The sequence below is a fragment of the Anas acuta genome, chromosome 10, assembly GCF_963932015.1.
Source record: "Anas acuta chromosome 10, bAnaAcu1.1, whole genome shotgun sequence".
Taxonomy (NCBI): Eukaryota; Metazoa; Chordata; class Aves; order Anseriformes; family Anatidae; genus Anas; species Anas acuta.
This window is the reverse complement of record NC_088988.1, coordinates 14,156,326-14,183,345: the sequence shown is the minus strand read 5'-3', so window position 1 is coordinate 14,183,345 and position 27,020 is coordinate 14,156,326. Positions and strand designations below refer to the sequence as shown.

Below are 27,020 nucleotides of genomic sequence, written 5' to 3'. Positions count from 1 at the left end.
CCCATCCTCAGATAGATGGGCTCCTCCCTTGCCAAGGCCTGCAGAGATTTTTCAGTTTTATTTTTAAGCACGATGCTTGCTGCTTCCATGAAATCTCTAAGGGGCTTTTTGTTCAGGCAGGGCTTCTTCAGCACAGATTACCGAGCTTCTTTATGAGCGTGCAGACAGATGGCATTAACTGGGCCCTTACAATTCACCCAGACCCAGGACCCTACACTGGCTCCAAGCTCTGTTCTCATCACCTTTGCTGACCTACAGGCGCACCTGGCTCACACACATGGGGCCGCCACACCTGCACACCTGCATCCCCGCGAGCACCAACGCGCTCAGCGCTGTGCACAGCGACGGGCTCAGTTATGGATGCACTGAGCAATCCGTCCCACGAGGCGCTGCCCCCCAGACCTGTGCCCATCCCCAGGAGCACCCCCCCAGCCCCTGCTCCCCTCGCCCCCTCCCTCGCGGCGCGCCCCAGCCCCGTGCCCGCCGGGCGCGCTCTCGCGCCGCCACGTGGCGCGCCCCGCCCCGCCCCTTTACGCGCTCCCCTTGGGCGGTGCCTCCCTGCGAACTACAACCCCCAGCAGCCCCCGCGGCCGGGCGGGGCCGCGCGGCGTCACGGGTCCAAACCCCGCGCGAGACAGAACCCGAGCGCTGAGGGAGGAGGGGGGGCGACTCCTAACAGAGGGGCGTGTCCTGGCCGGAGGGGGGCGGGGCTTCCCCGGGCGCGGCCAATAGCGGGCGCTCCCCGCGCTGATTGACAGCCGGAGCCCCCCCGCCCCGCCGCCCGCCGCCGTCCCTCAGCCCGCGGCGCCGCCCGCTGCTATGAGGCGGCCCTGAGCGGCGGCGGCGGCCCAGCGCAGCCCGGCCCGGGGTTGCCGGGGGGGTCTCGCTTCGCTTCGCCCCGCCGGCCAACCCCATGACTACGGCAAACTGCGGCGCCAGCGACGAGTTCGACTTCAGGCTCATCTTCGGCGAGGACGGGCAGCCCGGCCCCGGGCCGCCGCTGGGGCCTGCAGGTGCGCTCCGCGGGGCCGGGAGGGGACCCCGGGACGGGACCGGGACGGGACGGGGGGGGGGGGGGTCGCGTTCTCCTCACGGCGAGGCTGGGGGAGCAACGAGGGGGGCAGCGGGGGGGTTGTGGGGGCACTTAGGGGGGTATCGGGGAGATTTGGGGGGGTTCCGGGGGTTTTGGGGGGTTTTGGGGGAGGTAACGGGGGGTCTGGGGGGAGCGGCGCCGTCCCGCCCGCCCTGAGGGGCCGCAGCCGCCTCACGGCGCCGCTCCCCGCCCCTCGCCGGCGGGAGGCCGAGGGGGCGCCGCCGCCGGTTTCTTGGGGGAAAAGCAAAAAAAAAAAAGTTTTAAAAGACTCACAGAAATAAACCCCAAAACTTCGCCCTGCGCCGCCCGGGGAGCCCAGATCGCGATGTGGGGGCGTGCTGAGGTGCAGGGTTTGGGGCCCGGGGACCCCCCTGCAGGGTTTGGTGGCACTGCTGCCCGGCTGTGGGGCGCCCCTGCAGCCTGGATCCCCTTTAAAAGCCCCTCTCGTTTCCTCGAGCAGCGCCCAGCGCACGAATTCCCCCCAAGTTGTCGTGCAGGGGATGAAGGAGAGCCAGCTGTGCGGCGTGTGGCTGCGCTGGACTTGGCCGGCTCTGCGCCTCTTTTGTGACCTACTTGAAATAAGTGCTGGCTGGTAACGCGCCGTCCCGAGCCTGCCCGGTGAGATGGCAAGATAGGTCTGAAACGCAGCTGGAGCCGGGCGAGATGGTGCAGCCATGTTGTTGTGTGCGCTCGCTTGCTGGTCTGCAGAAGTTGATCAGGAAAAAAATTCATCAATACGCTCTGTGTAGAGTCCAGCGCGAACGCTGGGGAAGAGTTGCTATAAAAACAACCCCAGCCTCCAACTTTTTTGATGCGGAGTTTTAGCTTACAGATTGCTCCAACAAAGGGGGGGATTTTCCTCCCTTATTTTCCAGCTTGGTGGAGTAGACAGGAATAGTAAAAAGCAGATGGTGCTTTTGGGAAGGGGGCCTGAGTTCTGCTAGCCAAAACAAACGCGTTGTAGCACCCGATGAACAGGATGCGTTCAAGTCAAACGGGAAACAATGGGGAGTGTTAATAAATTACAACAAAAATAATGGTGACGTCCCAATTTCTGTTTGCTTTTCTTTTCATGTTAAACTAATAATCTAAACTATGTTACTCAGTCAATGGTAGATGAGAATGAGAAAATGAGTACAGAAAACTGGACGCTTTTATAGTACTTGTATTTTGGTAGCATTCCTTAACCAGTGGCTCAGATATTACTTTACAAAGAGAGCGAAACTTCCATGCTTGATAATTTACAACTGTTTTTAAGGCAAATTTGAAAATGCGATATTCAGACGACGAACAGATTCATTTGCCGTGGCTTTCAGTGAGAAATGCTTGGCAGGGGGTTGGACCAGATGATCTCCAGAGGTCCCTTCCAGCCTCAGCCATTCTGGGATTCTCTGATCTGCGTCCCCTACTCAGGAACTCGACAGCTTGGTGACGTGCTGGGGGTGGCTGGTCTGTGCCCCAGACGTGGTCCTGAGGCGGAGGGGTTACAAAAAGGCCTCTGCCTCTTGGCATTGCCACAGCTTAGCTGTCAGGTCTGCCTGTGGATCCAGAGCTAGATTCCTCGTAAGAGAGGACCCTAGTTGGAAGTCGTATACTTTCCCTTTCCCCCTTGTCCAAGTATATTAGTCGAACAGAAGTTGTTGCATCTCCTTAAAGCACGTGTTTCGTAATCCCATGTCACTCGCTTCAATGATATTGTCAGTTGTGCAGCAAAGTAAGGGTGAGGGTTTTTTTTCTCCTAATATGTAGTGATAATAAAGTGTGTAGGTGACAGGGGAAGGTACTTAATTTGAAATAAATAATACTTAAATTGCCAAGTTTTCTGTGATTATGAACACTTGGAAAGTTCTTGTGCCTCATGCTCATCTCCCGAGGCGTTTGGGATCGGCATCTTCATGAAAGAAGTGTCTGGTACTGAGTTCTGGTGCAAATAGCACGGAAATCTAAGTTAATGCTTTCTTTTATGCTGAGACTACTGCAGTATTGTGAGGATTTAATTCTTCCATATGGGTACATAAATAATTATATATCTTAATTTGTGACTTTTTAACCAAAATCAAAAAACGTGAGCTATTCATTCATTTAATGTGTGTGTTTTTTGTTTTTTTTTTTTTATTATTATTACTTCTGAGTGATTGAGAAAATGCTAGACACAGGCTGCAGTTGCCGTTTTTTGTGACGTGAAAAGGTCAATATGAGAAATTAAACCAGGCTGTATTCTGAGCTAACGCATAAAACACTCCCGGGGGCTTGCAGGATGGTGGAACTAAAGGGCTTGGCTTTGTGCTCAGTGGCAGAGATTGAGACGACCGTTCTGCAGTGGAGCTTGTGCGCTAGATCTGAAAATTGTAGCTCTTGCTGCTGAGGGGAATGCATGAAAGATAGCTCTAAGGCACTTGAGAGGCTGTGGCCTAGTACTGCAGTCTGCTGTGTTCTTTGGTTAAAATCAGGGGGATTGCCCACTTCATATACCTCGTGTCCTGACATGGGCATTTGCTTGGGTTCAGAAGTGCTTCAGATACTTGTAAGTGGAGGTTAGGCACTGAGCACCTTCTGCCAAATCTCCCCTGGTGTTTCAGTGTCCTTGTCCCCAAGATCGCTTTTATCTTGCAGTGTTCAGTGCTCAGAGCAGGTGGTTCTGGGCTCTAGGTGCAGGTCAGCTTCGTCTGCTGACAAAACACTGCAGGCCTCGAGTGCCCTGAGGTGAACCAAGGCCCTTTGTTGTGCTCTTCCTTGCAAAACTATTTTGTTAGTTGGGGCAGCATCTGACTGCATCTTGCCACCCAGTATCAGTTGCCTTTGGGATGCTGAAGTAGGCATTTGGATTACGGTATTGTTGGTCCTGTGCACTCCAGTAAAAGAGGTTGCCATGTAACTGCCTTTGTTGGTCAACATATTTGAGGTGCCACCACGTTTGGTCTTTTTAATTAGAGATTTTTGAGATTTGAATATGTAACACTCGACTAGCAGAATTTGAATACTGTTTTTTTTTGATGCCCCCACCCCTTCTACCGCTCAGTTTGCAATACTATTAACTGTAAGCTTGGGAAGTTTGAATTTAGAATGATAAGGCATTAATCAAGTAAACTGCATAATGGGCTAGGTGCTGCTGTTACAAACCCTGTTGAGGTTGAGGTATAGTAAAAATTGCAATCTAGCATTGAAAAATGACGAGTGCAGAAGGGAGCAAGTACAAGTTGCTATGGTTTGCTTCTTCAGCTGATTTTTTATTTTCAAGGTTTATCTTTTGTTATCAAAAAAGGTGTTTTTACAAGGGAAGGGACTTTGAAGAACTTGGAGTATGTGGTACTGAGCTGGGAATTCCAGATCTGGTGAAGTTCTGTAACATCCCAGATTATTATTTATTCAATATGTGAAATGAGGACTGACTTAGAGACTGTCAATATCCAGCAGATGAATTATTTAATTGCTTAGGAAATTGTGACAGCTGAGTTGTTGATGCTTCTGTTCTGAATCCTGTCAAAAATGGGCCTGTTATTTCTGCAGAAGCCTTCCGAAAGCGAAAGGGTTTGTTACCCAGGAGAGCAGAGCAATATGCCCACCCTAACCCCCAACTTTTCGCTGTTGAATTATGAAGTGGAGGAAGACAATTCCATAATACCTTTTAGCTTTCAATGTATATAGTCATCCTTGGTTGTTTTTTGTTTCCTTTCCCATAATACAAATATTTTAAAAGTACTGATACATTTTTACTATGAGAATAAAAGCTATCTTCCTTGGAGTTTTTGTCCATAATAGCTGTTTTTTGGAAGCTACGAAATAAACTGAGAAAGGGTTCTCCATATTTTCTGTGACTTAATATTTGGTTAGCTAATGCTGTGCAGTTATCTTGTTACTGGTGCATTATTTCCCACAATCTCTCTTACATCCTGAAAAAAAAAATAGTTGTGGGTTATTGGTTTTGCTTGCTTGGGTTTGTTTGGTTTTGATATCCCAGTTTGGTGATGGATTTAGTGACAGTTCAGAATGTCTTTGTGAGCTGGAGCCCTGCTCTGGTTTATCTGGATTTGGCTTTTTAGTTTATTTGGAAACTTGTATACTTTTGTTCTACTTTTTTTCTTTTCTTTTCTTTTCCCTGTAGCTTAGAGCCAGTAGTGTACTGGTTCAAAGCTGTTTCTGAATACCAAGAATGAAATGCTCGTTTGGCAATTGTGACTGACAAAGCAATACCTGCTACTTCCTTTCAAAGCCTTCCCTCTTTGCCCTTCTTTCCCTACAAGCATCCCGGAGCTCCTTGGGCTGCTCAGCAGGTGCCCGCTGCTGGTGTGCTGAGTGCTCAGGAGCAATGTCTGAACTTTCCTCAGCAGCTAGGCAGAGATCTCTGCAGCAAAAGTTGGCACTCTATCTGTCATTTAATTCAGTTATGTACTAAAAAATCTTACAGCTGATGACTTGTACTGAAACAGCACCGTAATACTAGTCTTCATAGCTTTGCTTTAATCATTAATATCTAAAATATTTTTCACTTCTTAAATGTGTATTTGTGACATCTTTGCTGTCAGGGGCTGCTGTTAGAGAGTAGAAACCAGGCTAAAATGTTTATAGAAGCCTGCAGTGCACTTGAACTTCTTGTTCTTTTCCCTAAGGTAATGGTTAGGGTGGGTAATGCTAAGAAAGTCACATTGTGGTAGGAAAGAAAGTCTCAAAACTGGGCTGGGTGGAAGATGCAGGGCTGAACGTTGGCAAGTCATTGTGCACTGCAGGTCGGGGCTGAGGGACGGCTGCTGAAGGTGGAAATCCTGCCTGTGGCCCCTTGCTTCTGATCCCAGACTGCTACAGATCCCTCGCCTTAGCTGGGAAGGGGCAGCCTGTGGGACGTAGCCTTTTGAAGGCTTTTTAAGAGATCAGCTTGCACACCTGTATTGCTTGCCTGAAGTCATCTTACTCTGTTTAGGTTCATTTGTCTGCATAAATGGGTAGGAGAGCGAGTCTTTGCACAAGATGGTATCTCTGAGGCTTATGTGAATAGTTTGAGCCACCCGTATAAATACAGCTGTAGGTGTCTGCTCTGTGCGAGAGAACTCATGTAGAGGAAGGCCTGGTTCAGCTGGTGCAAGAAAGGGATGAATGAACAAGTTGTTCAAGTCTGTTTTTTTCTTTTTTCCTCCACTAGAAATCAATGACACTTTAAAACAAAAAATACTTTTTTATTTATGATAGACAGAGCACCAAATGTATCGCAGTAGGAACTGCTGCTTGCGGGGAAGTTTAATTGCTGCCACTATTTTATTTCACAAGCTGGTGAGTGCTGTTGTGTGCATGCAAAAGGCTGATGCGCAGGGACACGATGCAAATCAGGCAGAGGCTGTGGTTATATAATCTGCTGGTGGAGGGCAGGGGGAAAACCAAACAGCTGCATCTGACCAAAAATAGAGGGTCTGTGACAAGAGCCGCACGGCTTGAAGGTGATGTCGAGAGCCTGAGGAAGAACCAGAGGGAGATAGGTATTAAAGTCAAAGCTGGTGTCACCAAATTCAGCGTTGCCTGGCCATTGAGAGTAACGCAGATTAAGATGATAATGTTCAAATGTGTTGTGGTTTTTCATATTATGCTAGCAAAATGAAGTATTGCCTCTTTGGGTAAAGCTTGACCAGGAAGAGGCCATTTGGCAAAAGCCAAAAAAAGTTCTGCTATGTGCTGTGGTAGTTGCACCTGATCTAATCTCATAACTTTCACGATTTGGTGTCTGGTTCTTGGCCCACTGTGTAGGGCATCAAGAGGCGCTCATGCAGCCATTTGGAAAAGATCCCCAGTTTGACCAAATGTCACTTACTTTGTGTGTGTATTCATCCTGACGTGCCACTTTCTGTTCCCCTCCCTCCAATCTGATGGTGTAAATCTGAACACATGCTGAGAGCCGGGGTGTGGGAGGTGGGCTGGCTACAGAAAGTGTTTGTGCTGATTCTTTTATCTTACAGATTTACGAAAATTGGAAATAAATCGTTTCTTTACTGAAAGCAAAAAGTAGTCCTCTGCTGAAAACATGACATTTTCCTTTTGCTTGTGCCCTACAACTGCAAATTTAGTATTGTTGCCATTGAATGAGTGAGAAATAAGAGCAGATTGGGCCCGGGTCAATCGCAAGCAGCAGTTTGGCCGTTCACAGCAATAACGTAACTACAGGAGTTGTTGCCTAAAGCTGCCCTAGTGGGCCAGGGAAGTGCGTGGAGCAGAGCTGGCAGGCAGCCCAGCCCGTAAAACAACATCCCCGTCCTTGCATTTGTCCAGGCATGCCGTGGGGGTTCAGATGACAGTGGAATTCAAGAGGAGTGAAGTGATCAGCAAGGCCAAGTAAAATCGCGAAGCGGGAGCAAGCCCATTAATGAGCTGCTGTTCGGTTCTGCCTCCAGCACAGCCGTCTCTAAGTACGGCGGCGAAACACTGGCGGCGAGGTCGTGCAAAAATGTGCCGAGCTGTTCAAAGTCTTTCAGGGAAGATGAGTTCAAAGCTGAAGAACGGCAGAGCTGATCGGTAAGAAGGCTTTCTGTCTGTGCTGCCGGCTGCACGTCTCTCGAGTTGACTGAACAGCTGAACTTAATCATTTACGTGGCTCTTCTGATTAAATGTCTCCCTGACACTGAATGCTTATGGCTGCTTGTCAGACAAAGGGCGATAGGTGTGATACGAGTTATTTTTGGTGTTTTTTTTTTGAGAGGGCCGGGCTTTGTTTCTGTGTACCTGGGGGAACGGGAGAAGAATCAGCTTTCTGGGAACCTTAGTGCAATGATGGGAACACAATCAGTGATCTTCCAACAACATGGCCATAAAAATGGGAATCTCATTTCGGTTTGGTTTGGTGTGTGTGCTTTTTTGTTGTGTTGTGGTTTTTAAAAGCAGAAACAAATACTTCATTTGAGCATGCAGAAAGACATTCATAGGTAGAAACATGAGCAGGTACCTATGGCTAATACATCACCCTCAGAACTACAGAGTGAAATTATTCATATTAATATTTAGTTTAATAGCAATTGTTTGTTTAAAATGGCTTCTCAGGCTGCTTTTTGGAGGTTATTCATCACTTCTGAAAATGATAAATATTTTTAATATAGCAAAATATTACTACATGGAGTAGGGCTTTCTGTTTATTTTTTTAATGGGTTGGTGGAGGAAGTTATACTCAAAATCCTGTAAGTGTTCCTCTCTGGACTTGCTTTCAGGTTCTTTCAAACCTAGATATTTTTTTTTATTTTTTTTATAGATGAGCTTATTCAGGATTGCAGGAGGCAAATATCTCTCAATTCATCGCTTAGCAAGAGTCTTTGTGTTTCAGTGGTTGCTACCTTTCTTTCTTAGGAGCCAATGCATTGAATTTATTTTTTTTTTCTGAATTGTTTTACATTGGTTTGGTTAAACAGACAATTGGAAAGCCATGTAAACAGAAATTTCACTGATGAGCAGCATTTGTACCATGCTAGAGAGGGAATAAAGCGTTACCTTGTAACTAAACTTGTTTTACAAACTTTTTGTGTCTTCATATCCAAACTGAAAACCCACTACATATCCAGGATCTCAAGCTGGTAATAAACCCAGGGTGCTTTTATTAACTGGGAGTGACAACAGTGGTTTACTGCTTTTGGTGTTGGATAAAGGGTGGTGATAATGGCTACAGTAATTGATAAGGATTCATCCATACCTTATATAAATGCTTTCTAGTAGCTGTTCCCTAAATCAAGGACACAAAGGAGCTAGAGTAACAGCCTGATTACAAAAGGTTTTAGTGGTGTCACTTGGGATAAGTGTACTCAGGTGACAAGGCCACAAGAGAATGTGTGGTTTAATGCAAGGAACCACTAAGAAAATTTGTCAACATTCTGTGTTTTGCATGTAGCTACTTTAATTTAGGTCAGAGTTTGTGTATTTCATCAGTGTGAATGGTCAGGTTTAGGCTTCAGAGCAGCAGATAGCAGTACCTTTCAAAGGGGTTAGCATTTCTGCTGGCTGGGGGAAGATTTGATTTTAAGCTGATTAGGTGCCTGCTGGAATAAATACAAGTTACTCAGGACTCTGCGAAGAGATGGGAAGTTTCAGGGTTTGCACGTGACACAGTTGTGAGGCATACTTGTATTTTGGGGGATCATTCTGAAAATTGGTGAAAAACTAGCTTTCTAGCTGTGCTTCGGTGTCTCCTTTTGGGTTCCATGCCCATCTCTGCCCGTGACACTTACTGTGTCAGTCAGTTAGCAAAGTGAACTCGGAGGGGGGGGGGGGTGATGACTCTTCACTGATGCGAGCACTTCTCATTCTGGCTCATCTCAGTCCCTTGACATACAGAGCCTTTGAGTTCTGTACACGTGAAGTCTACGCTCCAGCTGTATTAAAAAATGTATTGATGAAAAGCTGTAATATTAAAGATTTAAAGTACCTATGTGGTAGGACTGCCTGCTTTGTCACGGCAGGCTTTACTCTGCTGTATTGCAGGACAGCAGCTGAAGTAAGGTGTAGCTTTGCTGAGGTGTGAGGGGTTCCCAAACTGGTTTGCTGAGATGCTGTCAGCACCAGGTCTCAGCCAGCGCTGTGCTCTGGTTGATAATCAGAAGGAGGCAGGCTCCCATTTGTCTTCCCTCCTCTAGCTGTAGGACTTAACCTCTCCCCACACAAACTTTTTGTCTTTGCATATTGCATTTTTTTCTACACACTTCCACGAAGACCACAGCCTGGGTCACTGTGCTGTCCTACAAACTAAGATACCCATTTTCTTGCACGCACCTGTTTACTCTTTTGGTTTGTTTTGCTGTGGCCCTACTTAAGCACTCTGGTTTTGGTAACTCGGCTTCTGTGCAGTGTTTATTTCAGGACAGAGGCAGACTGTGCTCCTGGACGTGTCCCTGGGACAGCAGAGTGCTGTCGAAATGCCTGGGGTGGTGGGAGCTGGTCATGTTGCAGCCATGCGGCAGTGGGGTGACAATTTCACTGGGTAGGTCAAGCACTAACCAGAACTTCAAGTAGCTGGAGAACCCTTCATGGAGTCCATTGTCCCCAGAAGAGAACAGATACTGAACCATAAGCTCCAAAAAGTTCTCATTTGAAAGCCTGCTGCACAATCAACCCGAAATACCAGGAGAGCTTGAGAAGGCCCAGGTATAAACACTGCCTAGTGCTTCCGGTTGCTCTTCGCTGTTCTTGTAACCGAACGTAGAGTGACTAATTCTTGTTGAAACTTACTGTTACTAGCTGGATTTTTTTGCCTACTTTGTACATCAGTCTAGTCAGCATCTCTCAAAGCATTCTGCAATGAAAGATTATGAGAACTTGGATTTTAAAAACAAGGAAGAAGCTTTCTCAGATGAGATTAACTCCATTTGCCACAACTGAAGTACATAATTTTTGGAAACGTGCTTGTGGCTTAAGTAGATACACTTGATTTTCATGTTTATTTAGTCTGTTTTTCTTACATGCCCAATAAAGTTTCATGACTGTTACTTCCCTATTTGGAACTGAATTCTGTTACTTCATGGTGAAGCGTGATTGCTCCACGGACAGCCCTTCTACTTGAAATGTGTACCAGGCGACGGCCGAAGGCTTCTGTTGCACGTTACATTTTTATTTGGGAGTGCCACCACCTGCACTTCCAGTCCTGGCTGCTTGCTTCTCCCCACATCCTAAAGTTTACGTAGCTGCACTGTAAATCAGATTACTAAAATCATCCGGGTTAAAAATACGACTCTTCTTGTTTCCCCTCCTGCTTTGTATACGTGTGAGTGTGCGTGGGAGGGTAGTTACTGCAGAAAAAAACATAACATGTAGTTACACCCTGCGAGCCAGTCTGGTCTTTTTCTGTGAAATGTCAGTTGTAAACACTTGATAGGCTGTATTATTCTCTTGCTTAAGCTAGAGCAGCTTCGTTACTGCTCTGCGATTCTACTGAGGATAATTAATTCTCATCTAGACTAGGACTCGGAAAAGATTCATTGACGAGCTGCCACTGTGAAAGAGTGTTTTTCATGCACATTTTCAGGATCCTTGCTTAAGACGAGAAGATGAGTGAAATTCTGGTGGGCACGACAGAGGTGCCTATATCTAGCAGCATACACGACAAGTAAAATTTGTTTTTCTCCCTTCTGGGTAATCAGATATGACCATGAAAGAGAGCACAACATCATTGAATGTGGGGTACTCCTCCATCAAATGGTGGTGGAGTAAATTAACCTTTCCTGGAAGCTTGAACTTGCACTGATGTTTTGTGTGTTTGTAAACTTGGACTACAGGGAGGTGTCTCCCCATTGCTGCCATAATTGCTGCCATAATTGCTTTCACAATTTACCCTTTTTATTACCATTTTTGGTGGCCTGCTAGTCAGTTAGACTCCTCATAAACTAATACGTGGCTGTTCTTCAGGGCTTTTTTGGGTTGTTTGTTTTGAAGTTCCCTGCTAGATCTGACATTTAAGCTTGTTGGAAGACATGAATTGTCTCTGGAGAACGTGCAGGATGCAATGGAAATCTGGAGTTAAATGTCCAATTATAGAGCTTTAGTGGAGTAGTGCGCCACCATGAATGCTGATGGGTTGTCTTTAAGTGCACAGAAAGCAAATTGGGGCTGTTGAGTGGGTTTGGTTTGCTGTGAAGCTTTGGACTTGTTTTTCTCCCCAAGAAGTATATGAATTGCTGCGACTGAGTAGGATAATGAAATTAAGAAGTGGAGCTACCAATGTTTTTTTGTTTGTGATAACAGTGGCATTCCGTGGCATTCTTTTAATATCATCAAATTTGGAAAGAGATAAAGGTGACTTGTGACAGACCTTAAAAACAGAGGAGGGTGTCCTTCTCTTCTTAAAGTTGGGGAACGGAGACAGATTGTATGACTCGTGTTAGAGCACACATGATGTCTGTGGCAATGCTCAAGTCCTTCCTTATGCTATTTAAAGGACTTTATTACTGATCCTGTTTTCACAGTAGTATTTTTGTAAGACCTAGGTCATGTTGCACTTTCTTAGTACCTTATAACAACTCTTATTGTCTGAACCTGTTTGTTTATGGGCTTACAAACCCAGACTAATACCGCAGTTTGGATATATTTGGCACAGGGCTTATGTTCAGACATTTGATAGTAATTGACCTGCCTTCTGTGGAGAAATGGGGCTCGCTGCACAGCTGCACATACGCCTGTGCCAGTTCATCGCTGAGAACAACTGGTGGGAAGCATTGCTGGTCCGGAATAGCAGTGTGATACGTCAGGCAGCGAGCAAAATGTGCTTTAGAAATGGTTGTTCTGGGTGTTCTTTGAGCTAACTTGTGAATATTGTTACATTGAAGTGTAGCTGGCAGCTCAGTCAGAGACCAGCCAGTGTTTCGATGCTGCCAGTGAGCTGCTGTGGGCTCCTGCGCTTCCAGGTAGTAGAAAACATGTGCTCCAAGTGCTGGAGCGCCTGGCTCTCGTTGAGGCACAGACACACAAGGGAGACACCAGTGGCAGGCTGCACCTCCATGTAGCTGACGGGCATGTTAGGAATACAGGGTGTGCGCTGCCTTTTGTGAGCCCACTAGTAAACACCATCTCATTGGGGAGGGGAAGAGGGCTTTGCTTATTTCTAGAGACTCGCTGCCTCCGCCATGCATGGTAGTGTGTAGTGTTGTAGTAAGCTAAAGCAAAGCCGAGCTTCTCTATGTGCTACCAATCCAAAAGGCCTTCCTCGGTTGTACAACAAAATATGTCTGATGTGGTTTTGTTCTTAACAAACGTTGACTTCTTGTTTTGTTTCTTGGTCTTTAAATGCTTACAGGAGCAAATTACTTCCTATAACTGAAGTTAGTTAAACTGATTGATCTGTAATTCTTCACTGCTTTTTAACCTTTTATTCAGGCCAGTTTTCTTTACTCTGCATTGTTATTAATTTTGTTAATTTCCTTGCTTGCCTTTACTGAAGAAGAAGCATTTACAGTCTACCATTTCAGGATTGTGGCAGGATTTGGATGTGGATGGCAGTGCTTTTCTCTGTCCTTGTGTTTTGCTATGTCCTACTGAGCATCTTGCCTCCATGTGCTTGTGGTGGCTTTTCTGCTCTACCTCAGTAATCTGACCTAGTTTCTGTTTCTTCAATGGTTCCAGCACATATTTTAAGGTCAGCGAAGGCCTAAGCTGTCTTTACTCCTTTATTACAACATCTTTTGCTCCCTTACAAGGATTACTTGGATGTAATAGCTCTCCCATTCAGTTATCTGATTTCCATAACTCCATCCCTTGCCATGGATTTTTGCATAACTTTTTGCCTTGTACTTGCCTTTTGTGAGACTCTCGTGAGCTTGTTTACTCTCTGCTCTCTTGAAGTCCTCTGTTGGATTTCTTTCAGCTATTCTCACTCCTTTCCATCTTAAGGATTGTCAGGCTTTTTTTTTTTTTTTTCCCCTCCTTTCTTTCAGTGAAGTTGTATTCATCTTTGTATGCTTACTAATTCCTTCTATATAGTTAGGGGGCTCTTCCAGATCAAATTCTTTATCTAGTTCTTAATATGACAAAATTGTTGGTAACTAACATAGTAGAATTAATGAGACAGTCCTAATATTTAATGTTGTCCTTTGTATGAGTAACTAGCAGATTATTTTAACACATGATTATAAGGTGAGGGGTGGAGAACAGGCACAAACTAAGATAAATCTTAGTTTGGTTTATTGATCGTGTCTGAAAATGGCTTGCGTGACTTAGACTTCAAAATATATTGTTTCCACAGTCTTAAGTGTGCTTGTGGGATTTGGCGTTCATTAGAGGCTAACATATTCTGACTGCAGGTTTCCAGCTGCCTGTGTTTTGAGTACATGCGTGCACGCTGCTGGGGAGGGATAGCAGGTGAACACCCATATATAAATGTAATGTTACATATAAAATCACACAATGCATGTAAAACTATTTAGCATTAGTCTTAAATTCCTTTTTGCACCTCTTAATGTGAGGATCATTGTCTGTGTAGTCTGTTCCTTGGTAACAGTATGCTTTGTCTCCACTTGAAGATGCTTCCTTCTCGTCTCTGAGGAGATGCTGTTCTGTTTTGTTTTGTTTTTGAATAATGGCTTTTAGTTAATATTAAGATGATTGCTATTAATGAAGCTGAATGACTTGATTAACATCCTATTTTTTTTTCCATCGTGGAAGGGCCTAAAATACATGGCTTCCTGTCTGGGTATTTTTATTTGATTGTGAGACAGAATAAATTTATTTTAAAACCATCTTCATTTCAGGGCAGCAAAGGCAGCAAATTGAGGGATAGTACTGAAACATCTGCTAGAATTAATATATATTTTTGAATGATAAGTGACTTCTGCTGAGCGTGTAAAAAGAGTCTGCTGAAAGGGTCTTTCGCCTAATAACTTTTAATGAATCTTAAAATCTGAAAAGGTTGGTAAAGTGTTAATATCCTACCCAGCACTAAAAAACAAAAACAAAACAAAAAAACACATAAAAGAGCCAATACCCTGAGATACAATTAATGCAATCCGATTTGCATTTATGGAAAATCGTCAGATGAACATGGTGTCTTATCATTGCATTTAATAAAGGAGCAGGTTTTTTTTTGTTTGTTTGTTTGTTTTTGGAAATATATAGGTTTCTGCCTAATAGTCCCCTACTACTGGAAAAAAAAAGTCAAAACAACACTAGAAACTGCACAATTTTAATTTTAATGGGTGAAAAGCTTTCCAAGTGATTCAGCATTAAAACAAATTACTCATGCTATAGAGACAATATTGTTAACAGATTTTTCAGACTAGTTTCAGTATCGAGTGGGAATAATCCAAGTACGTTGAATTCATCTTCTAGGAGATGATAGAGTGGTGAACAACTTGAGTTCTCCTTCACGCTTTGTATGATTTTAGAGGGAAGGATCCTTTTTACTAGGGAAGTGAGTGGAAGCGTAGCGATTACAAATTAAGGAAAAAGATGTGTTTTCTACTTATTTCAAGGACAAATGTATTGTAGGGGTGCTTAATCCAATGTTGAGAAACAGGGCAAAAATATCTGCATTGGTTCTGTGGGACAAAGCTGCTGATTTTGTTAACTGGACTTGCACTCCCTCGTGATTGCTTGTTTTTCTTTGGAATATTTCCTGTGTTTGGGATAAGTTTGTGAGATCTGGGAATACTTTGCCTTTTTTATGCTGAACAGCTTGCGCTCAAACTTTGCAAGACTCAATTTGAAAAAATGCTGTTCTGTGGGATGGGCACTTGAGAGTTTTCTAAGCAACCAAAAAGGCCTTTGGAATAAGATTCTTCCTAATATCTTTAATAATGTTCCTTGTGAGGCCTCTTTTGATTAAATGCTTTGGGTTGTTTGTCATCTTCGTTGGAGTTTGAGACACTGTAAGATGCTTTCCAATGTTAAAGGAGATAAATACTGTGCATATGATACTCCCGTGCTTATAAGTATTGACTAGTGGGATTGCAAAAAGTGTTGTGTTTGTTCATATTCATATAAAAAGATTAAATATTTAATGGACTATAACTACATTCAATTCATAATTAATTCATGGAAGAGGAAGTTTGAGTTGAGCATTTTGTCTTAAATGCTTTCAATATTTTAAACCCATGTTCTGTGTGTATTACATCTTAAACCACTGAAGATGTGGATAAACTAGAATCTGGTTGAAAACTAGATTTATGAAAGAAAACTTAAGCTGTAGTCATATCTATCTATAAATAAGTAAAGGGGATCTAAAATAATGAGCTTTATTTTTTGTGCCTAGTATAATAAGAAATGTCTAGGATGTTTCCCGGACACGTCCTGTTTTCAAAAAAAGATCTTGTGACGTTTTCAAGTATTGCACTCTGACTCTGTTCCTCTTTTTTCTTCTTCCTTTATTTATTTTGTTTTCAGATCTTGAGTCAGATGACTGTGCATCCATATACATCTTCAATGTAGACCAACCATCATCATCTGTAAATCAGCCAATTTGTATTCCTCGCCATGGACTGCAGTCTCACTCCTCTCCTCTGTCACCACCTACAAGACTTCAGAGTCACAAGAACTATGAAGGAACTTGTGAGGTACCAGAATCCAAATATAGTCCACTAGGTGGACCCAAACCCTTCGAGTGCCCTAGTATTCAAATTACATCAATTTCACCTAACTGTCATCAGGGGATTGAAGCCAATGAAGATGAATTGCACACAAATGGCACAGAAAATGAGTATATGGAAAGGCCTTCAAGGGACCATCTCTATCTTCCTCTTGAGCCATCATACAGGGAATCATCCCTTAGCCCAAGCCCTGCCAGCAGCATTTCCTCCAGAAGTTGGTTTTCAGACGCTTCCTCTTGTGAATCCATTTCCCATGTTTATGATGATGTAGACTCAGAGTTAAATGAAGCAGCTGCTCGATTTACCCTTGGCTCTCCTTTGGCATCTCCTGGTGGTTCTCCAAGAGGTCCCAGTGATGAATCTTGGCAACAGCCATATGGATTTGGGCATGCCTTGTCACCTCGACAGTCTCCCTGTCATTCTCCTAGAACTAGCATTACAGATGAAAATTGGCTAAGCCCTAGACCAACATCAAGGCCCTCATCAAGACCTACATCCCCCTGTGGGAAACGACGACACTCCAGTGCTGAGATTTGCTATGCTGGTTCCCTCTCTCCTCACCATTCTCCAACTCCATCACCTGGTCATTCTCCCAGAGGAAGCATAACAGAAGACACATGGCTGAACACTTCCATCCATAATGTACAAGGTCTTAACTCTGGCCTTTCACCATTTCAGTGTTGTACAGAGACTGATATTCCTCTTAAAACAAGAAAGACCTCAGAGGATCAGACTGCCACTTTATCTGGAAAAATCGATATCTGTCCTGAAGAACAGGGTAACTTATCATCATCCCTGGAAACTGCAGTAGATGACTGCTCTGGATCTCAACACACCTTGAAAAAAGACTTGCCCGGAGACCAATTTCTTTCTGTTCCTTCGCACTTTACTTGGAACAAACCAAAGCCTGGTCATACCCCTATATTTCGGTAAGTGGTAAGAAAATCTCTAAGTCCTTCAGAAGACTTCATTCCTGTGCATCCTGTATACACATACTAATGCACTAATATTTCTGTGATGCGTTAAGACTATTTAAAGAAAACGTGTGGACAGGTAAACAATATAACTGGAAAAAAAGCAAGTTGAGACTCCAAATACCCATCTGCTTCTCCTTTTAAAAATACAGTAGATGCGCTGTAACATAGGAACTGACTTTGCTTGACCGGTTCTGTGTAGACGTTTTCTAAGAAAGTTATGTTATGTTAATATACATAAAGAAATTATCTGTATAAAAGCACACTGTGGGTGTGAATGTTGGTGTTCCCATACTAGTCTGCCTTGATTTTAAAATAACTAATTAAAGTAGTGTCATTCTACAGAGGCAGTGCTTAAGATTTGCTCTACAAGGGCATTGTGGATGAAGGAATTGGTGTGGTGGATGAAGAAATTGCTCTCTTTGTCGGGGGGAGCAAAATCAAGAGCTGATGACTGATACAGAATATCAGAAGTTATTTAAACGCTGACATTTCTCAAAAATACAAAACAGGTACACATGCAGAAAGTGATAAAGACTACATCTATTCACAAGTAAACTGAATAAAATGATACATTAGCTGCCCAAAATGTAGCCTGACTATTGAATTAGTGGAAATGGTTGCATTAGCAGCTATATCCTGTATGAAAAGTCAAACTACTTAGCATTTGTAGCTTGTTCCAGAGGTACTGTGAGATCAGGCATCTTCAGTATACTCCAATATTTAATTCTATTGTATAGTATTTTGAATTTGCTACTTAGGAAGTAGGGAAGCTAAGTTCACTCTTACTCTTTAGGAATAAAAATTAAATGTAGGGAGACCCACTATTTGTTGAAGTAGTTTATAGCAGTAACCAAAAGCAAGCACCTCAGGTTGGATACTAATTGCAATTTATATGTTAATCACATATTATATATGCACTATATATAGCATTATATCATAATATAAATTATAAAATATATCATAAATTGCAGAATGTCCCTACGTAATATTTGATTGACCAGTACCTTGGCAGAATAGCACTCTTTCAATTGTAGATTAAATTGGTCATTTTTCAGTATATTTAGCAATGAAGTTATTTGGTCATTTTATTTATTACATTCTTACTCTTGTTTAAGAAACCTTTTTTTGTTTTCTTTAGGTTCTGTTAGGAAGAAGGATAAGAATTGACTTTCTGTGTATTTCATGTTTCCATCCCCTCCACGTAGAAAATCCCTTTCTTATTGGGATCTTCTGATAGAGACAGTAGATCTGACCTTGCCATTTGATTGTTGCCCCATTGTTTAATGAAGATGCTGGGTTTTATTATTTTTTTCATGTCTACTGTTAAGAGCTTGAATTTCATCCGCTGAAAATACTTTCTTTCCAAGTAAATCTTTCAAACCTATTTCTAGGTTCTCGTATAAAGTAGTTTCAGATTTCTTTTATGAATTTGATTATTTTTTTCCTTCATTCCTTCTCAAATTCTGTATTACCTGTCTGAAGAGCAACATAGATGCTTCAGGATAGCGATAGCCTATGTCAGTATAGGCTAGGTAGTAGTCCAGGAGAATACCAGAGAAAGTGTTTCTTCCTAGAGCCTATTCATATGCAAATATCTAAATGTGATCCACTTGCTCATGGCGAGGCACCATCTGAAAAGGGTTATATGCTCATGTGAGTTATCTTAAGCGCATCCTTAAGTCCTTGAAACTTTGTGGAATTCCCATTTAGTAGGTATTTAGTAAATATTTATGAAATCATGTCATATTGGGAAGTTCATCAAGACTGATCCCTTTTAAAGTTTTCTTGTGTAGATTCCAGCCAGCTGCCTCAAGTACAAAGCTGCTGTTTTAGAAAGACAAGTAGCAAGTAGTGTTTTGAAGTGATGCATAAATAAATAGTTTCACAGAAACTGATGTTCTCCATTACAATGCCTACAGTTAGACATCTTAGATTAAGTTTTATAAGGCTTTTTTTTTTAATTTAGGTTGATCCAGGAAAATGAAAACATTGCATGGACAACCCAGAAACTATTAATGAGAAAAGATTATCATGTAATTTAATACTCAATTTAATACTCAGGTTGGGGATTTTTCACTAAACGTACAACTCATAGAAGCTGAGCAACATTTAGTGTTAACATCCACAGATATGGTGCTCTGTAGTTAATTAGTTCTGATTAAGAACTACTTTATAAACTGACAGTTTCCTTCAGAATGCAGTGCAACAAGTTCAGTCTGGAGCACCACAAAGCGATGGGATACCAGGCACTATCTTGTTTGCAGTGGTGGTGAACAAATGGGCTGTGACACATGCATTTGCAGTTCAGGAATCTCTTTAGTGGTGGATGCTTAATGGCAACTTGAGAGTATTTTACCTGTGACTATCTGGCAGTTTCCACTAAAAGCTAAGATTGCTGACTATGTTAACCTTCTTTTTCAGGGAAAAAAGTAATGTAAATATAGTGGCAGGTGTTAGAACACTTGCAATACTTAGTTCTCTTGTCTGAATCTTTCTCTTGGAAGTCTGTGGAGCAGAGAGGAACGGAATTGTTCTATTTTTAGCATAACAATTGGGATCTCAGTCTTTAATTTTAAGAAGAATAAACCTTTTAATGTGAGTGGACTATAGACAGACTTACTCTGTTACGTAGTTATCCATCTGTTTTTTGTTACATAGAAATAACACCAGTTGTGCTGTGTTAGCAAAACTTTAAAGTGAAAATATTTGCAAGTCGCTGACTTTGAAGATAAGTACCCACTTAGTGAGACAAGCAAGAGAACTTTGAACCTCTTAGATTTTTAATAAGCCAGGCTATTGCTGTAATGTTTGCACACCATTAATGAATCCAGAGAAATTCAGACTGCTTAATACGCGACCTCTGTGCTGTACGTATGATTCAGCTCTCTCCTTTGTTCTGAAAGATAGAATATAGATTTTACTTGGCAGTATACTATATCAGTAAAGCATATTTAACTGTAGGTCTGCTAGTAGTAGAACAGTGATATTTTGAATGTAAACAGTATTTAAAAAAAAAAAAATCTATTGATAATCTACTGTGGCATCTGGAATGGCCCCCAAATTCTTAACTCCCAACATGTTACTTTGTTCTATGTAGTGAAGAGCAATCACAGCTGTGTTTTTACTCCACAAGAACTCTCAAAGAAGGACCCTAATATTGCAGAATAGTAAGATTTGAGATTTTGAAGGGTTTGCTGTGTCACGGCATTGACTTGTAACCAACGCTGGTGGTTATTTGCAAAAGCTCAGGATGTGAAAAAGTTGTGGAATATCCATTGGTCAGCGAGCTCTTTCTCACAGTCACAGATTTTGATGTTTCAGGAGAGCTGCAAGTGTAAAGTGTTACTTTTGCTGTAACTAAGAAATAATAATTTAAAAAGCACTCTAGTAGCAGGTCTGTGAAAGTTAACCAATGAAAAAAAAAGAAGCAGAAAAAGAATTGTCACAAACTCTTTGAGCTCCTAGTGGGTATTCTTGAAAGGTTATTGCTAGAATTTGTGACTACTGAGAGGCAGGAACATGTTCGTACTGAGTAGCTAAGATGAGCTCTCATTCCACCTCTATTCAAAAACTTTTTAAGCCAGGAGTCCAACAGAGCATTAGACTAAAACTAAGCTAATCACACATGCCTCAGCTGAGGTACCAGGGTTAGCAATTGCTCTCTGCACAGAGCCCCAGCTGGCTGTCCAGTGAATTGCCCAGGAGGAGAGCTCCAAATGGAAGATAACCATTTTTAGTTTTTAACTGGATTGTTTTCCACAGCTGCCGTTGGCCCCACAGCACTGCATGTGGGATAGAGGGAAGGATAAAGCGTAAGTTGAATGCAAGCAAGCAGTCTTGTTTCTAGGCTTTGTTTCTTCCTGTGCAAAGGAGATTCAGCCCATGGAGTGGGGCCGTGACTTCTACAGGTCCAAATACTGAAATCCAGAGGAATCCATGAGATTGTCCTTCTGATGAGCGTTAGATGAATATTCATCAATGTGAGCAGCCAGAAGCGGTGTTGTTTTGGAGGACATAGTTGCAGGTGAAGAAAGTATCCATTGAATTAATAGTGTAAACACTGAAGAGATCATTTTAAATATGATGGCTTCTGCTGAGGATGGTACTGAAGGGTTCTTTCTCTACTTCTAAGTTTCCTTTAATAGCAGCTGTTCTCTAAATCCTTTAATCTTGATGTGATAGAAGTTTGAGCTTTTGGAGACTTGTATTAATCAGATTATGAAATTCTCTTGGTATTACTGAAAGAACATTTGTAGCTTTACAGATTGGTGCTGTCTCAACAACGTGCTAAGATTTGATTTCATGAAGCATTTAGGATGACCGTGAGTCATTGTTTGCTGGTATGTGATTTGGTGCTTTACTAGTAAGTTACTGTACTGTTAACAAGGGGTTTTCTCAGGCAAAGAAAAGCAAAAATTACAGAACCATGTGTAAAAGCCACTAAGTTGCAAGGTATTGTAACAGTAATTTTGTGATGAACTTCTGTAACAAAGTATGTGAAAGTGTCTACTAATACATTCCTCCTCCCTCAAGTTCAACAATTGAGGGATTTGAAAAACAAAAGTTCTTACTTCTTTTAATATTTTTGTCTAAAATAACTTGTAAACAAAACAAAAAAACAGTTCAGCACATGATCTAGATCCTGTGTTCTGAGTGCAAAGGTAGAAATGGCTTTGCCAGTAATAGAAATGTCATCATGCTGTGTGCAAACTGAGGGAGACAAATCTTTTTGTCTTTTTGTAACAGTACGAAATCTTTGCACATTCCTCAAAAAGCTGTGTTTTTTTAAACATGTTATAGGTGTCTTAGTTTTAAATCATCGGAGATCACTAGAGTTCAGTGTCAACTTTATTTACTCAATTACTCCAGCTAGCAGCTTGAGAATTTGTTTCTTATATACAGTGTCTGGTATAGAGATTGCGTTGCTTCACACCCCAGCACTGACATGATTCTTCTGTTTTGATGTTGATTTCTACCTAGTGTGTGGGGGGGAAAACAAAAGAGGAAAAAAGTTTATAGACTGTATTCTGATATTTTATATATTTATTTAGTGTCCAAGCTTGAAGGTTCATGTGACGTTCAGAAGGTGAAAGGAAGGAAAGTTTTTGTTCAGCCTCTGTCCTGTTATTTCAGTTTGAATAAACCATTTAGATAGTGGAGGCTCTGGTAAACTAACAGAAGTAAAAAGCTTACCTTTCAAAATGATCACCGATTCACTGTAATGCATTGCTGTACAGCATTTTCCTCAAAACAAGTGAAAGAGTGGTGTGGAAGCAGAAATGAATTTAAATGATATTGTCACAGGGCAGAAAGATGCATGACACCGTACCCTGAAACTTTTTAGGATTCCATTGCTGCTGAGAAGTTGAGGGTGATGGAGACAGCAAGAAAAATATTCAAAGATAAACACTTAATGCTTTGGATATCCAACATCACAGTCTGTTCCTTAAAGGGAAACAGCTACAACTCTAGTCTGTTTCATCTAGAAAACAGCAGTTTGAAGCAGCAAGGCCTAAAAGTCTAATGCTACACAATTTATTTGGAAACCTGTTTTGGAAGCGTCTTCCTCCCTCCCTCTCTCTTTCTCTGTCTCTCTCTCTCTCTCTCTGTCTCGTTTAGGCATCTGCACATGCATATGTGCTTGCTCACTCCCTCATGCTGATATTTTTTTATTTGTTTTCAAAGAACGACAAAATCTTGAGACCTAGTTATTTTCCTGTCTCCATGTTTGTTTTAGTATTCCAAATATTGTTTCAGCAGATAATGGGACTCTGATATGGCTTGTGCTACGTTTTTATTAGTTAATTGCAGGATTAAACCTCTTAGAGCTACAGAGAGCCATCATTAGCAACAAATACTTTTTCTAGAGTGAGTTTAATATGTAACTTTGAGTAATATCTCCCAGTAATTGGTATGTAGGCTGTGGTGTACATGTTACACCAACCTCTCTGCAGGACCATATCTGTTCACTACGCATACCAAGTATTTTAACATCAAATATTTGGTTATAGGGGAGAAAAAACTTTTTCAGAAATAATAAAGAACAAATTATTGCATGCTAAGTTTTTTTTAACTATTTTTAGTATCTTCTAATCCTGATGTTTCTTTCCATTTTCAGACTGAAGACTTGAGTCTTCTTCAGTAACTATAAAAGTGAATGGCAAGGTCTAGTTGATAGCCAATAATAGCATTTAGGCAGTAGGCCTGGGGCTGTGGTAAGTAACTGGTAGGGCTGGGCTTATGCTGCATTCCTCTTGTTTTCCTGTTTACTCTTTTACTGTTGGCATCACTTCTCCTACCCAGTAAATAGTATTGCTGTGGAAGGACTGGTCCTAAGACCTGCTTACTGGGGGAAGAAGAGTCTTGGCTACACACTTAATGCTTGTGGACATGATTTATTGCTCTCATTTCTTACTTTTAGTAAGAAGACAGGGAAAAACTCTGGTTCCCATTCACTCCCCAAAAGGCACTTCAGGAGATGAGTTTATCTCAGTTAGCTCTCTCCTGAAGTGCACAGTCAGAGGTACTCCACAAAGCAGCAGGCCAGCAGGTTTATAGGTGGCCCTCCTGTAAGAGGATGCCAGCAAGTGAGGCCTTTTCTTCTCCTCCTTTTCCATGCTTAGGGACAATGATGTTTGTAGTAAAAGGTAGATATATGGTGCTGCGGCCTGAGCCCAAGTCCATCCAGATACTTACTAAAGACAGCCTTTTTTTTCCCCTTCAGTTAAAACATTACCTTCTTTCCCAACTGTAGATATGTTTTCATAGTTTGAAGCTCTCTAGAAGGTACAGCTTATCTTTTGTGGATCTGTAGCTGTTAGTGTTTGTGAAAGTGTGCATGGTTTTGGACTGGCAGTAGGGTTTTACCTGACTTCCTGTAAAGGAGAAAGAAATGGAGCTGAGCTTTCTCAGGCAACAATACAAACCAGTGTTTGTCCATCTCTTTAAAACCTACTTTGCTTGCACTGTTGGTTAGTTTATGATAATAAAAACTATTTCAATAGAAGCTTATTTTTATTGTATATGTTCTTGTGTGGTACACAGCACTATAAACATTCACTTTTAAATGTTTAGAAATTAATTTGCTCCACCAGGTAATTACCGACTTGAATCCTACTGTTCTTCATATTAGAATTATAAGTCTGTGAATCTAAGCAGGTAAAAGGATAGGTATGAAAAAAAATGGTGATACCATGTGGCTTATTTCCCTTAGAGTTTTTCATGTTACTTCTATTGCTGCATTTTTTTCCTCCTCCCCTGGAGCAATTTTGCTACTGGGTGTAAGGGTATATAATCCATGGATAAGCTAAGCATGCTCTTTAGGTGTGTTTGTTGCAGTAAGTCTTTATGCTTAGACAGGACTACTAGTCTTAAAAGTTTGAATCATCGGGTAGTGTTCATTTGAATGATAGTTAACAAAGTTCAGCGCTTTACCATCTTAAAGTAACTGTCTGCTTTATTATTTTCAAGTATTTTTTAAAACTTAATGGTTTAGGAGATAGATTTAAACTCTTCCCTTTAGTACCGCTTGAACTTGCTTGTTGATAAACTCAAGAATAAAAACAAAATAAAAGCATTATGGAATAATGCTGGTAATGCAAGGCCTGCAGTACTTTTCTTTCAATCAGGGATTGGAAGGAAGAAATACAGCACTACATTAGTACACTCCAAAAATACCATCCCCCCCCCCCCCCCCCCAATGTTTAATTGAACTAGGCTAATAGCTATTCTAATTTGGTAATTGTGTGTTAGGAAAACAACATGATTGTCTGTATTTATGGAGAAGTTCCTGTGATTGTACCCTGGCCAAATGGCATATTACATTTAACCATAGTGTGCACGTCTTGATTGCAGCACATCTTCGTTGCCACCTCTCGACTGGCCTTTACCAAGTCATTACGGGCAATGCGAACTGAAAATAGATGTCCAGCCTAAAACTCATCACAGAGCTCACTATGAAACAGAAGGAAGCAGAGGAGCAGTAAAAGCATCTACCGGAGGACACCCTGTAGTGAAGGTAGGAAGTCTGACTTTCCCGAATCAAAGATAACTTTCTCTTAGCTACAGTTACTGGTATTTACAATGCCATGAGTCGTTACCTTCTTTGAAGCTTATATTCCTTCCTGGGTAAGATTTTCCCCTAAATATACCTTGTGCAATACAAAAATTAGTTCAGATTTGAACTGTTACTCTGTAAGGGCAAGCAAGACTTGTTCCCCTTCCTACCCCGCCTTGTGTCTTGTCACTGTTTCCACTGCTTTAACAGAATCAAGCAAGCTTTATTGTCTTTCAGAACAGTTTTGTTCAGTACTGAAACTGATCTAAATGCAGTAGTAATGCAGGCAACGGTTCCCCTCTGACTAACAGAGGGTGGTGGTACACAAACTTTTGATACATGGTACTGGTCATTAACAGTTGCTTTGACTGGGTTCCTTTGTTCACGCTAAACATTTAAAGTGCTAAAGACATCTAAAGCGTAGCATATAAATACTTGGCAAACACCATCCAATTCTTGTTGAGCTCAGGGACGGATGTAAGGTCCTGGTAAATTAGGTTTGGCTTTAATGTGAAAGCTTTGCCATCATAATCTCCTTTGAAGAGAAAGAAGTGTGGCTTTGGTGTTGTGGGTATAAATAACTGTGTACACAAGTTGTGTTGTGCTCCCCTCTGAGACAAGGTGTGCACACATCTCCTACCCTATGCTAGGTCGGCTTCTGGATTAGTTTACTGGTAGTCACTTATGTCTCCTTTAGTACCTATGGTGCCAGATGGCAACAGAACTGCCCTCTTTCTCACTGGACACAAGGAAGATTGTGCTGGGGAATCATGGGGCTTGTTAAGATTCCTTGATTTGTGAGTTTGCCACATCCTTGGCTGAAAGCAATGTCTCTTTACTTATTCACCTTATCTGTCAAAAGAAACAACAGCTATAAAGGATAAATGGGGGGGGGAGAATTAATCTAATTACCTTAAGGTTACCACAGGTCTGTTTCTTCCCCCAAACCCAGGATACTTCCTGTTCTTTTACAGGAAAATGGCAGTCATGGTTTCAGTCCTTAGTGTTTTACAAGAGCAATCGAGGAATTAAAAATGTATTTGTTATATTAGTCCCATTCCAATAGTTTAAGTAACTTGTTAGTATTTAAAACCAGACTCAAAAGTGGTAATAGAGTTGGCATAATCAGTCCCTATTGTTTCTTCTACTCACACTATAGTTTGTTAGCTCAAACTATAATATCACTCTTTCTCCTTATACTTTTTTATTCCTCACTGGAAAGCAAATTCTGTCATGCTTTGTAATTACATCAGTTTTGGAAGAGCTCTGAAGTTACACATGCATAAGTAAAGATGTACCAGCAGAATTTAAATGTATTGGACTGTCTGTTCCTTTCTCCTTGTCTAAGCAATCTTTCTAAGCTCTTCAACTAAAAAATTTCTTCTCCTAACCTGACACCTAGTCGCATTCTTCAGGCTATTTATCCAACTCTGTTTCTGCTCTGATACCTTACCTTGATTTTTTTCATTCCTCCTGTTTTCTTCTTAGGACTCTTTTTTTGTCTGTATCTTTCCTTTCCCTCCCTCGAAAAAAAGGCTGGATCTCTTCATCACATCTCTTCTTCCTTGAATAGTTTTCATCATCCTTCCATTTTCATTCTTAATCTAAGCTCTTCCTCCAGCTCTCATGTTCCCTACAGAGTTTCTCAGTGTTCTCCTGGTGACAACGCCACGGTGCAACCAGCTCAAACCTTCTGTTGTCAGACCTGCTAGATTTCTTAGCACAGTAGAGGCAATGATTGAATACACAGCAGGGAAGTAAGTCTGTGCTGCATACTAGAGAAAAGTGAGGATGCCTGAGCTAGGCTGGAATCTGAAAGTAGTTGCCAGGGCAAATTTCTTCATGCGGAGCATTGTGTTTAGTTGCTGGAG

General features: G+C 41.9%; 1 protein-coding gene across 2 annotated transcripts in view; it reads left to right on the top strand.

Annotated features, from left to right (window-relative positions):
• The first annotated feature begins 773 nt into the window (after positions 1 to 773).
• NFATC3 (nuclear factor of activated T cells 3) overlaps positions 774 to 27,020 on the top strand; it is a 66,189-nt gene continuing 39,942 nt past the window's right edge. For both annotated transcript variants that reach the window (XM_068693607.1, XM_068693606.1), the window contains exons 1-3: positions 774 to 1,013; positions 15,914 to 17,045; positions 24,948 to 25,110. In XM_068693607.1, coding sequence (XP_068549708.1) covers positions 914 to 1,013; positions 15,914 to 17,045; positions 24,948 to 25,110 — 1,395 coding nt within the window. In that variant the 5' untranslated portion in view covers positions 774 to 913. The remainder of the gene's footprint in view (positions 1,014 to 15,913; positions 17,046 to 24,947; positions 25,111 to 27,020) is intronic.